We start from the raw sequence: 13,261 nt of genomic DNA, 5'->3' as shown, positions 1-13,261 counted from the left end.
TTAATTTTGTTGCTCTAGGAGGTTGAGAAGGATGTACTCCCTGCTGCAAAGAGTTTATGTCCTAATAAATTATGAATATTTTTATATTCATGTGTGTTAGTAACAGTCTGCCTTTGAGGCTTTTTTCCTTCAGATTTTAATTGATGCCTAAGCTGTACAGTTAGAAATGGTTTTTAGAATTTTTTTGTGTGAAATGCTTTTAACTTCCCTCTTATTATGATTTCTATTTTATTGTTTCTTGTTTCTTTTTATCTTTTTAATCCACTCTTTGAATTTGAGATGATAACCAGAATTATGTTAATCAGTATCTTTGAACTTTGCCAAAAGTCAATGGCAAAGTGTTTTCAAAATCGTTTGAATATTTATAATATTTTAGTATTTTTTAAAATTAGAAATCCTGTTCAGTATATGTGATGAGGTTTTGAACGTTCAGTAAGTTGGCTTTCACAAGATAAAAATCTCTTGCTGAACAGCTGCTGGAACCCAATGTGAATATTGGACTGGCGGAGCCTTGGGAAGTGAACCTTCCATAGGAAGCATGATCCAGCTTCAGCAGTCCTTCAGAGGCCCTGAGTTTGCCCATAGTTCTATAGATGTGGAAGGACCCTTTGCAAATGTTAACAGAGGTAATACATGCTCTTTGTCAATTACTTGCCTAGTGGTAGTGATTGTTCATGTTTTATAATCTTGTGCTAGAACTATTAATACCATTAGCAAAGCATGAAATTTGTGTTCCTAGTGCTTTCCATTGACAAACCATCATACAGTGGGGCTGTAACTAACAAGGAAGGACGAGGTTACGTAATTTAGATGGGGATCAGGTGGTACTCCTGCCAGCCTGGCCAGCCAGGTTCTGGTAACTGTGTTCTGGTCTGAATTCTCCGGTGTTTTAGTTGAGCAGCAAATCTAATGTAGATTAACTGAAAAATAGTAGGTTTTAATCTTTCCCTCTGCTTCTTTGATAATGCTAAAGATTAGAGCAGGTTACGGAACAAAATACCAAAAATCTCTATTAGGTAATATAGTACAGTTTTCCCTCCATATCCACAGATCCACTCAACCAGTGATCAAAAATATTTGGAAAAATAACAAAGAAAATAACAATATAACAATAAAAACAAAAACAGGAAACATTACAGTATAACAACTATTTACATAGCATTTACATTGCATTAGGTATTGTAAATAACTAGAGATTATTTAAAGCAGGGGTATCCAATCTTTTAGCTTCCCTGGTCCACAGTGAAAGAAGAAGAATTGTCTTTGACCGCAAGTAGAATATACGAACATAATGATAGCTGATGAACTAAAAAAAAAAATTGCAAAAAAGTCTTACAATGCTGTGCTGGGCTGCAAAGCCATCCTGGGCCACATGAGGCCCACAGGCCACGGATTGGACAAACTTGATTTAAAGTATATGGGAGTATGTGCGTAGTTTATATGCAAATACCACATGATTTTATATAAGGGACTTGAGAATCTGTGGATTTGGTATGTGAGGGGAGGTGCTGGTACCAATCCTCCACTGATACCAAGGGACAACTGTATTCATACCCAAAAGAATATTTTCATGATTTTTACATAACACAGTGTCCAGAATAGCTCTAAGATCTGTTTAGAATTTCAATATCAGTGCAGACCTGAGAAGTTATAAATAGTTCTACTCTTTTTCCTTAAAACCATACAATTATTTCTCTATCAGCAAAATGAAAATCATTTTTAAAATTGTGCTTCTTGAACTAGCCAAATATATGTTAAATTTGTATTCTCACTGAATATAGTTAGCATAAGGCTACTTTTCATTTTATGCCATTCTTGAGCTTTCTTTTAACTCAATATATTTCAAGAATAATAAGAAAGTAAAGCTACAGATCCTCTTGGTAATGTAGGCTAACTTCAAGTAACAATCAAATAACTCATGTAATCAAATAACTCATGTAAAATGTTTTCATGACACTTGACTGGAACCACTGGTGCCTCGGAAGACCACTGGTGACATTTATTGCTTCAAGTCCTAGGATAGAATTTGTGTTTAGAAAACTAATTGCCTTTGAATGTATTACTCTAGAAGCTATGGCAGTATTAACATGTAAGGTGAGATTCCATTCTATGATGCCTGTTATGTTTTTTAAACTTTTTTAGAATGATCAAATATGTTCTGGTAATTTTTTCATAAACTTAAGCAATTTTATTTTCAGATGATTGGGATATTGCTGTAGCTAGTTTATTACAAGTTACTCCTCTGTTTTCACATTCTCTGTGGAGTAACACTGTCAGATGTTACCTCATTTATACAGATGAAACCCAGCCTGAGATGGATCTTTTCCTTAAGGTGAGGATATTTATAAATTCGGTATCCACCAATTTAAAATATAAGTTAATATTATATTCTGTTTCTGATACTACTGTATCTAAACCAAATAGTTTCCTACTAGATTTTATGTCTTAATAGGAAGCGTCTTGGGCTTTTCTTAAGAGAAAATATTTTTCAGTATTATATGCAAACAAAGGTAGTGAATTGAGGGTTTATTTATTTATGTTTACTTTCTGGAATTAACTTTCCTAGGACGGGAGCTAGGACAGAAAAAGAAGGTTTTAACTTGTTTTAGTTATAAATGTCAGACTAAGGTGTTGGAACTTTCTGGAGTTTTTTTTGTGTGTGTGTTTGGTTGTTTGAGACAGTGTCTTGCTCTGTTACCTGGGCTGGAGGGCAGTGGCACAGTCATAGCTCACTGTAGCCTCAAACTCATGAGCTCAAGCAATCCTCCCACCCAGTCCTCCGTAACAGCTAGGACTACTACAGGCACACACCACCAAATATGGCTAATTTAATTTTTTTGTTTTTTTGTTTTTTGGGGGTTTTTTTTTGTAGAGAAAGGGTCTCTTTGTGTTGCCTAGGCTCGTTTTGTGAAATTTTCATTGCATATTCTCCACAATGTTTAAGACTCTTGTTGATTGTGTCTGCTTTAGTTACTCTCTCTGCCAGCTCTATCCTTGAGTCTGTCTCAGGTAATAAAATTTTCTCCCTACCATGGTTTAAATTTTCCAAGGCAGCCATTGGAGTTATTCTAAGGCAGGGCTCACTATAGCCTGTTGGCGAAATCTGGCCTGCTGCCTGTTTTAAATGGCCCAGTGATAAGATTGGTTTTCACATTTTAAGTGGTAGAAAAAGTCAAAAGGAGAATAATACTTTATGACGTGAAAATTACATGAAATACAAATTTTAGTGTCTATCAAGTTTATTAGAACATTGCCACACTCATTTGTTTACATATCATCCATGGCGGCACTACACCACCAATTCAATGGCAGAGTAAATTGTGATGGAAGTCAAACCACAAAGATCCCTGCTAAGACAGCCAAGTTGTTAAGCGATTATTATTGTTGCAGAAATATTTGCTATCTAACCCTTTATATAAAAAGCTTGCCTACTAGTGTTCCAAGGGAATTTTATAGAATGTGTGCCACATGCTGTACCTGCTATATTAACATCTTCCCTGTTGTTGATTACCAAACTCATTTAGCTTTCCTTTGTGATATTATTCAATTTTAGTAAAATGATAAAATATTTTAAAGCCCAAAGCTTCCATCCAGTAATTGAATATGTTATTCCCAAGGACATTTTGAGGGTATTACTAATTTCTTTCATAATAATAGTCATCATTACTTACTATCTTAATTGTAGATTTATGTGTTTTTAACTTATATCTCTCTGCTTTAGCATTCTTATGTATCATAGTGGATGTTTTTTACTATACAGATCTATGGATCTATATTTTGCACTCTTTATGACAATCAAACAGATTGTTCATGGTAATAATACTGAAAGGAAACAAATACCAAAGCAAAATAGCCTAATACTGTCTCCTGTTGTTCTAGGTATATTATGAAATAAGTCATCTTCTGAGCTAGAAAAAGGCCAGGTTGCTAAGCTATTATTATTTGTATTTGAGAGAAACATGCCTTTTCTCTTTAAGATTTTCTTTAAAATGTGATTATTTTTAAAAGTTTATATTAAAAGATATCCAGTATAACCTGTTTTAAAGCATACTTTTTATTTTAAGTAGTATGGATCTCACTTGGTCTTTAGTTAAATACATTAAGCTTTTATATGTTTTCATTTGTTTTTAGGACTATTCACCTAAACTTAAGAGAATGTGTGAGACAATGGGATATTTTTTCCATGCTGTTTATTTTCCAGTAGATGTTGAAAATCAATACCTCACTGTAAGAAAATGGGAAATTGAGAAAAGTTCTTTAGTTATTTTATTTATTCACTTAACATTACCAAGGTAAGCTGAAAAAAATGTAATTTATTATAAGCAGTAAACTGTAAATAGAATTGAGATTGCCAAATAAGCTTCAAAGATAAATTTTAATTGCATCCTTATAATAAAAAAGTCCATGAAATTATTAATTCTACAACTGTTTCGTACTTAAATAAACTCAAGAATTAAAAGTTTTATGCTGTTAGATTTTTAATTTAAAAAGTTTTATGCTGTTAGATTTTTTTCATAGGTCATATGATCAACATCATTAATTTATAACTTATTATAAATCAGAGTTTGGCAAATATAGCCCAAGGGCCAAATCTAGCCAGGAGTCTGCTTTTGTAAATAAAGTTTTATTGGAACACAGCCACATTCATTCATTCATTCATTCATATATTTTCTTTTTTTTTTTCTTTCTTTTTTTGTTTTTTGAGACAGAGTCTTGCTCTGTCGCCCAGGCTGGAGTGCAGTGATGCGACCTCGGCTCACTGCAAGCTCTGCCTCCCAGGTTCACGCCATTCTCCTGCCTCAGCCTCCCCAGTAGCTGGGACTACAGGCGCTCACCACCATACCCAGCTAATTTTTTGTATTTTTAGTAGAGATGGGGTTTCACCGTGCTAGTCAGGATGGTCTCGATCTCCTGACCTTGTGATCTGCCCACCTTGGCCTCCCAAAGTGCTGGGATTATAGGCGTGAGCCACTGACCCGGCCCATTCATATGTTTTCTACAGCTGCTTTCATACTATAATAGCAAAGTTGAAGCGTTACAACAGAAACCATATGTCATACAAAACCTGAACTGTTTACTATCTGACCTTTTACAGAAAAAGTTGATAACTCCTAATTTCAATAATCAACATTAACCTTCATTGTTTTCTTTCTTGGATACCAACTGAGAGGTATTTGAACTATATATGTTACATATGAAGTTCATGTACTTGATCACTTGTATAGGTGTTGAATCATAATTTACATACTGTGAGGAGCTTACTATTTAAATAGACCCAGTAAAGTGAACAGTGTTCTTATAATGTGAATATAATCATGCTAAAGAATCTTGTCTGCAAATAACGATTTTTTTTCACCAGTTAGATATAAAGGACAAAAGAAGATTAATAAGAGGCTAATTTTTCTTTCTAGATTTACTGTCTAAATTTAACCTTTCTAAAGCATTTTGCTTTTTTTATTTTTAATTGTGGACCAACTCTGACTTTAACTGTGTATAGATATATGTAGGGCCTTAAGTTTCACAAGTTTCCCTACAGTATAACGCATTTTTGACCCTTAAGACTTTGCCTAGTGGCCAGGTGAACAGGGAACTACCTAGTCAATGAGCCTTCATCCAGAATGTGTTTAAGGAGTTCTTCAACTTGATTGTCTTCAGTTGGGTTTCATTGCTATCCACCCCTTCCTTCTTCTTTCCCTGTTTTTATATTTATTAAGGATATATCTTGTCTTATTAATGATTGAGTTTTTTTTATCTTACTTGGTAATATGTTATTTGTTGTTACATTATTTTTTCTAATTCTTATCTTTAATCCATACAACCATTTTGTTTTTCTTTACATTAAAAAAACTTTCTGGGTGACAGAGCATGACCCTGTTTTAGAAACAAACCCAAAAAAACCCCTTTTTAAATAAAACATTGTATACATTATATGTACCCTTTTAACATTTATTTTTCTTTTCCAATTTTAAACTCTTCTTAATGTTTTCCTCCCCATTTATTTCATATTTTATTACTTTTGCTTAGTAGTTTTCAGTTTATCTCCTTTTAGTAAAATTTTATATTGTACATTTTAAAAAATTTTATTCTTGTTAAATAAGGATTTATATTTCTTAAATTTAATAATTTTAGTCTCTACTTTGGCTTTATTTTACTTAAACTTTTCCTATTCCAGCTGCTTATTATTTTATTATTTGTTTCTTTCATGCCTGTCAAGAGGTATGGCCGTGGGGATGGGCTCCACACCACAAACGGGCTGTTGGAGCCTTTGTTTCTCTCAGATTGCGCCTTCACCCACCCCAGTGACGAACCCATCCTTCCCAAAAGATGAATCTGGAAAAGCCTCTCCGGAGCAGCTTGGAAGCTCCATGGGGAAACACTTTCCTGGTCAATAACTATTCCCTGTGTGCAGATGGTATCCACAGAGTTATTTGAAGATAGTATTCACTGGCTTCTCACACTATTCAGGTCTCTTACAAGAAATTATGAAGCTCAAAATGCATGGTTTTGGGGTATGAAATGATTGGATTTGGAGCAGCTATGCTAACAACATGCTTAGTTGTAGGCGGGGAAGGTAGGCAGGAAGTCATGCTTAGTGAGGTGCACAGGCACTGTGCCTCTCAGTGTCACTGACCGGAGAAGGTGCATTAGAGGGAAATGGCCAGGCTCCTGCACTGCTTTTCCAGAGGTTCTTCTTTAATGCCTTTGATTTGACCCGCCTCCCTTCATGGAAGGAGAACAATCCTGGGAGAAATCTCCTACAATGAAGGGTGGGAACTGAAATATGGCGAGTCCAGGAGAGGCTGGCTGAGTAGGAATATTCCAGATAAAAGTTTTAAAATGAGAAATTATTTGCCCATGATTGGCCCTCCTTCATTACATCAGCATCTTTGCTGCGCAGACCAGGCTCACCAAGAATGCTTGAACCTACGTAGAAGGAGTAGAAGGAGAGGTGCCTCTCCCTTCGCACAGCAGCACAGAGGGGCGACTGTGACTGGTTTTCCTCAGGGCATCATCAGTCTTTCTCAAGGGATGGGGAGGCCTCCGTGCCTAAGGGGTAGTTCAGTCACCTTTCAGGACTTCTTAGGTCCTATTATTGGTTTCAGGTTTTGTTTGTTCGTTTGTTTTACCAGATCGCCTATAGAGTTTACTTATAGAATTTAGGCAAGTGGAAGCTCTTGTTTGTTCTGTAATTGAACTTTCCTCATTATGCCTCAGCCTCACTGTTTTAACTCCTCCAGCCCCACAAAGCTGCATCTTCTCTAGCAGCTCCTCCCCTACAGTTTTGTCTGCTCAGGCTACTTTGTGAAGGGATCCTAAAGTGCAGTTTATCAACATATTAGCTGGCCTGTCATACTGTCTAACTTCAGCAATTATCAACTCATGACCAGTTGTTTCATCTGTAGCATCTGCTTCCGTTCCACCAAATTATTTGAATAAAATCCCAGAGATCATATCATTTTATCTGAGCCGCATGGGTCAGTTTTGTAGGGAATGTTTTGAAATATGGACATGTGCCTGAGCAGCACACCCACTCTTTGGTCTTCTAATGGGTCACAGACTTTTCCCCCAAAGCACTGACAGATGAATCATTGAAATTCCAAAATTCTATAGAACATGGCCAGAGTGATTTTAACATAGAAAACTTCTGTGGTTTGGGTAGAATGGATTGGCATAGAAATATACAATAGAATGTTTCTTAATTTTTAATATTTTGGGCTAGTCTAATTTGCAAATTCTGAATCATATAGTATCACCCTTCTACACATACACACACATACCCCACACAAAAAATTTGTTTCTCTAGACAACTTTCATTTAATGCTTTCTAGAAAGGGAAATTGGTTGCAGTATCCTTTGTTGTGTAGAAAACCCCAGTAGATGTGGACTGCGCGCCTTGGCTCATGCCTGTAATCCCAGCACTTTGGGAGGCCAAGGTGAGAGGATCACTTGAGCCCAGGAATTCAAGACTTGCCTGGGCAACATGGTGAAATCCCATCTCTACAAAAAATACAAAAATTAGCTGGGCGTGGTGGCGTGTGCCTGTGGGCCTAGCTACTCCGGAGGCTGAGGTGGGAGGATCGCTTGAGCTCAGGAGGTTGAAGCTGCAGTGAGCTGTGATTGTACCACTGCACACCAGGCTGGGTGACAGAGTGAGACCCTGTCTCAAAAAAAAAGAAAAAAAAGGGAGAGAAAGAAAGAAGGGAGGGAGAGAGAGGGAAAGACCTCAGCAGATTATTCTAGGATTTTTTTTTTTTCTAGAATTTTCATTAAAAATATAATTTTGGTTCCCTGTAACAAAGTTGTTTTTTGGAATTTTTTTACCTTCACCTCAGTCAAGGTTTTTTCCAGTCATCCAACCTCTTCCAATCTGTCTCCAGATCTTTCTTGTAGTATATATTGGATATAAGGATTAGGGTCATTTATTAGATGAGAAAAGACTAAAAGAACTGGGAAAGAGAAAACTCTCAAAACTTTGGGGCTGCCATCCAAACAGAGAAGCTCCTCTCCTTCTATGTAGGTTTAAGAATTCTTAGTGAGCCTGGTCTGCCCAACAAGGATGCTGATGTAATGAAGGAGGGCCAATCAAGAGCAAATAATTCCTCATTTTGAAACCTTTGACTGGAATAAAGGCCTCTCCTGGACTTGCCATATTTCAGTTTCTATCTTCCATTGTAAGAGATTTCTCCTGTGATTCTGCCATGAAGTGAGGTGGGTCAAATTAAAGGCATTAAAAAGAACCTCTGGAAAAGCAGTGCAGGAACCTGGCTGTTGCCCTGGATGGTGCCTGTGTACCTCCCCATGCATGACCTCCTGCCTACTTGTGTTAACATGGAAATTATACATTTTTAGATGGGATTTTGTTTGCCATCTATTTTCAAAGTCTCATGAGTCTAGTCCATTATTTTGAGCCAAGTTTAAGAGTGTTTTTGAGATCTTTTTTAGTTTCAAAAAATAAAGTTCTATGGGCTTTACAATTTAATGCATAATTTATTATATTTATGCTCACTATGGGTTAATGAATATATTATATTTTAAGACCAAGCTGGAAGAGAGCTGTAACACATCCAGTTTTGGAAAGCTTCACTTGTTCTGCAGTTGGACCTTTTCTGGCCACTTGTCACTGTAGTAAAACTCCATTATTGATATAGGTTGATTAACTAACTGCTTCCTGCCACATACAGTATAGCACACAAAATGCTGATTTCCAATCTAGCCTTTTATTGGAAGATTGTGAAGAAGCTTTTCTGAAAAACCCTGAAGGAAAACCTCGATTAATCTTTCATCGTTTGGAAGATGGAAAAGTCAGTTCTGACTCTGTCCAGCAATTGATTGATCAAGTTTCTAATCTAAACAAGACCAACAAAGCCAAGGTAAAATTCATAGGCATTTTTGAAGAACACTCAGCTGAGGGAAAAACTGGAGTAAAGGCCATGAGATGGACATGAGCCTGGCATGTCTGGGCAGGGGAGAGAAACCCATGTGGCTGGAGCAGATAAAGTGAGGGGGAGGAGAAGGAGAGGTGACCTCAGTGATTGTGAAGAACCTCAGAGGTCATTTTGAGGATATTGGCTTTTCACTTGGAGTGAGATTGGGAGCCATTGCAGGACTATAAGCAATAGAATGAGGGCCGGCATGATCATCTGACAGTCATCTTTTTGGCTGCCACGTTGAGAATAGATGGTCATTCAGGGGGCAGTGTGCAGAGTCTGAGAGCCATTGCCGTTATCCAGGTGAGAGATGCTGGTGGCTCCAAGCAGGGTGGTGGTAGAGGAAATAATGAGAAGTGGTAGGATTCTGAATACATTTTGACAGTAGAGCCCATAGCATTTCTTAACAGATTGGTTGTGGGTTGTGAGAAAAAGAGAGAAATTAATCGCAAGTGTGGCTAGCACGAGTATGATCTGTATGATCAGGTGGTATTTTGTGCTTTTCTCCCAAGCATAGAGTTGTTCTGTCTACTGACCGAGGATTAGTGTCAGGAGGAGACATTTTTTTTTTTTTTTAAGAGACAGAGTCTGACTCTGTCACCCAGGCTGGAGTGTGGTGGCATGTTCATAGCTCATTGAAGCCTCAAATTCCTGGACTCAGAGATCAAGCAATCCTCCCACCTCAGCCTCTTGAGTAGCTGGGACTACAGGCACGGGCCACCATGCCTGGCTACTTTGTTAACATTTTTATAGAGATGGAGTCCCATTATGTTGTTCATGCTGCAGGAGGAGACTTTTTATAGTGACTTTTCCTAAGAGCATTGGGGAAAACAAAAAGCTGATGATGGGATGAGAGAAATTTGATCATTCCTAGATGCATGTTGGGATAATTTTTAGAATAGATATTATAGGCTTTTTATTACTATACGTGGAGGCAACTTGGTAAATGTCTGTAGTTAATGTCAATAATACAATTGAAAACAATTCTAGGATTTTTACAGTTTTCACTTCCCTGTGCCCAGCCGGGAAATAAAATCAAATATGAATACAAGCATTTTTCTTTCCATCATTTAGTATTGAAAAGATAGCTTGAGACCAGCATGCCATATAAAACTAAAGAGGCTAAGACAAAAAGGAAGTGCATTTTTATTATCATTTCCAGACCCATTTCATTCTTTAATTATTGTAGTATCAGCCTACTCCACTAGGTCCCACAAAAAAAGGTATTTATCTTTTTTATTCTATGTATTCTATAACCTTTACTTTTAAAAAATTAGTATGCTAGAAGGATGAGTTTATTTTATAAAATAGGAGTGAAATAAGGTCTCCCTACCATGATTATAAATGTAAATGGAGGGTGAATCTCCATGCTTGTTCACTTGGTATTTATTTTAAAATCATTGCCTTATTCTCATTTTATCAAATATTATTAGTAGCAGTACACATGTTCTTACAGATTGGGCGTTCTTCTTTCAGCAGACTCAGTAAGACTACATAGTAAAATACTATTTTGCTTTTGTCTTTAGTAGAATTATAGTTTTATTGATATAAAATTGGATTTTGATGCATTTTGAAGAGTATATTGAGTGGTATGAAAAGACATAAGAGAAAATTTGGAGACAGGGGAAAAAAATGTATACTTCTTTTTATTTATTTTTATTTTTATTTTTTTTTTTGAGACGGAGTCTCACTCTGTCGCCCAGGCTGGAGTGCAGTGGCAGGATCTCCGCTCACTGCAAGCTCCGCCTCCTGGGTTCACGTCATTCTCCTGCCTCAACCTCCCGAGTAACTGGGACTACAGGCATCCGCCACCAAGCCCAGCTAATTTTTTGTATTTTTAGTAGAGATGGAGTTTCACCATTTTAGCCAGGATGGTCTTGATCTCCTGACTTCGTGATCTGCCCACCTCGCCGCCTCCCAAAGTGCTGGGATTACAGGCATGAGCCACCGCACCTGGCCTACTTCTTGTTTTATTGCTCCATTTTTCACACTAAATCCCTTGTTGACCTTGGACAAGTTACTGTGCCTCAGTTTACTCTTCTATAAAATGGAGATAATATTATCTCCCTCCTAAGATTGTTGTGAAGATAAATTAGCTAATACGTGTTAAATATTTAGAATAGTTCCTGTCACATAAGCACTATAAAAGTGTTTACCACCACTTCTTTCTGATATTATGGTTTTTCTCATTGTTCTTAAATGATTTTTATCCAGATCATTGATCACTCAGGAGATCCTGCAGAAGGAGTATATAAAACTTATATTTGTGTAGAAAAGATTATTAAACAGGTAAATATGCATTCTCTGTAAGATTTCATCTAAAATATTTTAAGATTGCTTTCTATAAAATTGAATTTTCCAGAGAAAACCACTTGCTTGTCCTTTTGAACACAGTACCTGAGGAAGGCACTGTTGTTTCTGTTGGGAGTCCATCCTGTGGTATGTTGTTAGCATTACTAGGATCATGTATTAATATCTTTACCTCTGATCTATCTCACAGGACTATTTGATGCTTCAATACCTAAGTGTAAAACGTATTACAGAAGCGCTAGCTAAAAACTGAAAGTGTTCATTTTATTCAATAGGGAGGCTCCTCTGTGTACCCTTTGAATTTTTATATATTAGGAAAGTCCCTTTCAGGTTTTCCCACCATGTTATCCCTAACAGAAGAGGGGGATGAAAGCATGCCTCCAGGGGGGATGAGAACATGGCCCAGGGAGGGGCCTTAAGCTGAAAGTCTTTATGAAGTTTCATGTGCTGTCTTGAAAATTTATGTGAGTTATATATTCTGCCTGATGTTATGTCTGTTTGTGTTTAATATAAAAAATAATTTAAAATTATGTATTAGAAAAAATAGTAATAATGATTATTTATTACTCCCCTCTTCCTCAAACAGAATGGGCACAGTGGGAAGATGTACCATGTTTAGCCTGTGGTTGCCCACACCTTCTGACACCTCCCCCGGGCATCCAGGGACCGTATTTGAGAAGTAGGAAGTATGAAGATTTATTATTAGAGAAAAAGAGTGAGCCCCAAAATGATATGACCTCTGGCAGCACATTTTATATGGTACTGTCTAGTGTGACGGTTGTCTTTATCAAATTCGATCTTCACAATCTTGTGAATTTTAGGACCAAGATAAATAAAATTCATTGAGCAGAAAGAATGGCAGCAAGTGAAAGTAAATATACTTAACATCATTAGTGCTTGACGGAGAACATATTTTCAGTAACTTAATATAAAGACTAAATATGACAGCAGAGATACTTGAGATCAAGAAATCACATCTTAGTAATTCAATTCTTATAACATATTTCCTAGTTGTTAGTACTTTATAACTATTCACCAGCCAGATTCAGCCAAAGATGTTGAGTAACATTTTTCAAGAAACAAATTCCATGGGATTCAAAATATTCCTTTAATTTTATTTTTATAAAAAGAGGTATTCATTTCTATAACTTTAATATTTTTATTTCTTTTGTTTTAAATTAGTGATTTTTTATAGTTATAAGTTTATTCTTGTAGGTGTTATACAAGGGTCATATGTTTGAACTTGCCCTCCCGAAAGTAGGTGAAGCCCACTTTGGGCCTGGGTGCCCCCGCTGTAAGATCTTTATTTTCTTCATTCATTCTTGTGTGGTTGTTCTTTATGTTCAGGATATACTGGGTTTTGAGAACACAGACCTGGAGACTAAGGATTTGGGCAGTGAGGATTCCATTCCAGAAGAAGATGATTTTGGTGATGTTCTGTGGGACATACATGATGAACAAGAGCAAATGGAAACTTTTCAGCAGGCTTCTAATTCAGCCCATGAGTTGGGATTTGAGAAAGT

The 13,261-nt window shown here is 36.7% G+C and overlaps 1 protein-coding gene across 1 annotated transcript in view; it reads left to right on the top strand.

The window, feature by feature from the left end:
* The window catches only part of NPHP3 (nephrocystin 3), a 39,332-nt gene that overhangs the window by 4,377 nt on the left and 21,694 nt on the right, over window positions 1–13,261 (top strand). Inside the window, exons 4-9 of the mRNA XM_023207436.2 lie at window positions 474–626; window positions 2,199–2,332; window positions 4,132–4,292; window positions 9,215–9,371; window positions 11,643–11,717; window positions 13,086–13,259. Coding sequence (XP_023063204.1) covers window positions 474–626; window positions 2,199–2,332; window positions 4,132–4,292; window positions 9,215–9,371; window positions 11,643–11,717; window positions 13,086–13,259 — 854 coding nt within the window. The remainder of the gene's footprint in view (window positions 1–473; window positions 627–2,198; window positions 2,333–4,131; window positions 4,293–9,214; window positions 9,372–11,642; window positions 11,718–13,085; window positions 13,260–13,261) is intronic.

This window comes from Piliocolobus tephrosceles, chromosome 2 (assembly GCF_002776525.5).
Source record: "Piliocolobus tephrosceles isolate RC106 chromosome 2, ASM277652v3, whole genome shotgun sequence".
NCBI lineage: Eukaryota > Metazoa > Chordata > Mammalia > Primates > Cercopithecidae > Piliocolobus > Piliocolobus tephrosceles.
This window is presented reverse-complemented; position numbering and strand designations above follow the sequence as displayed.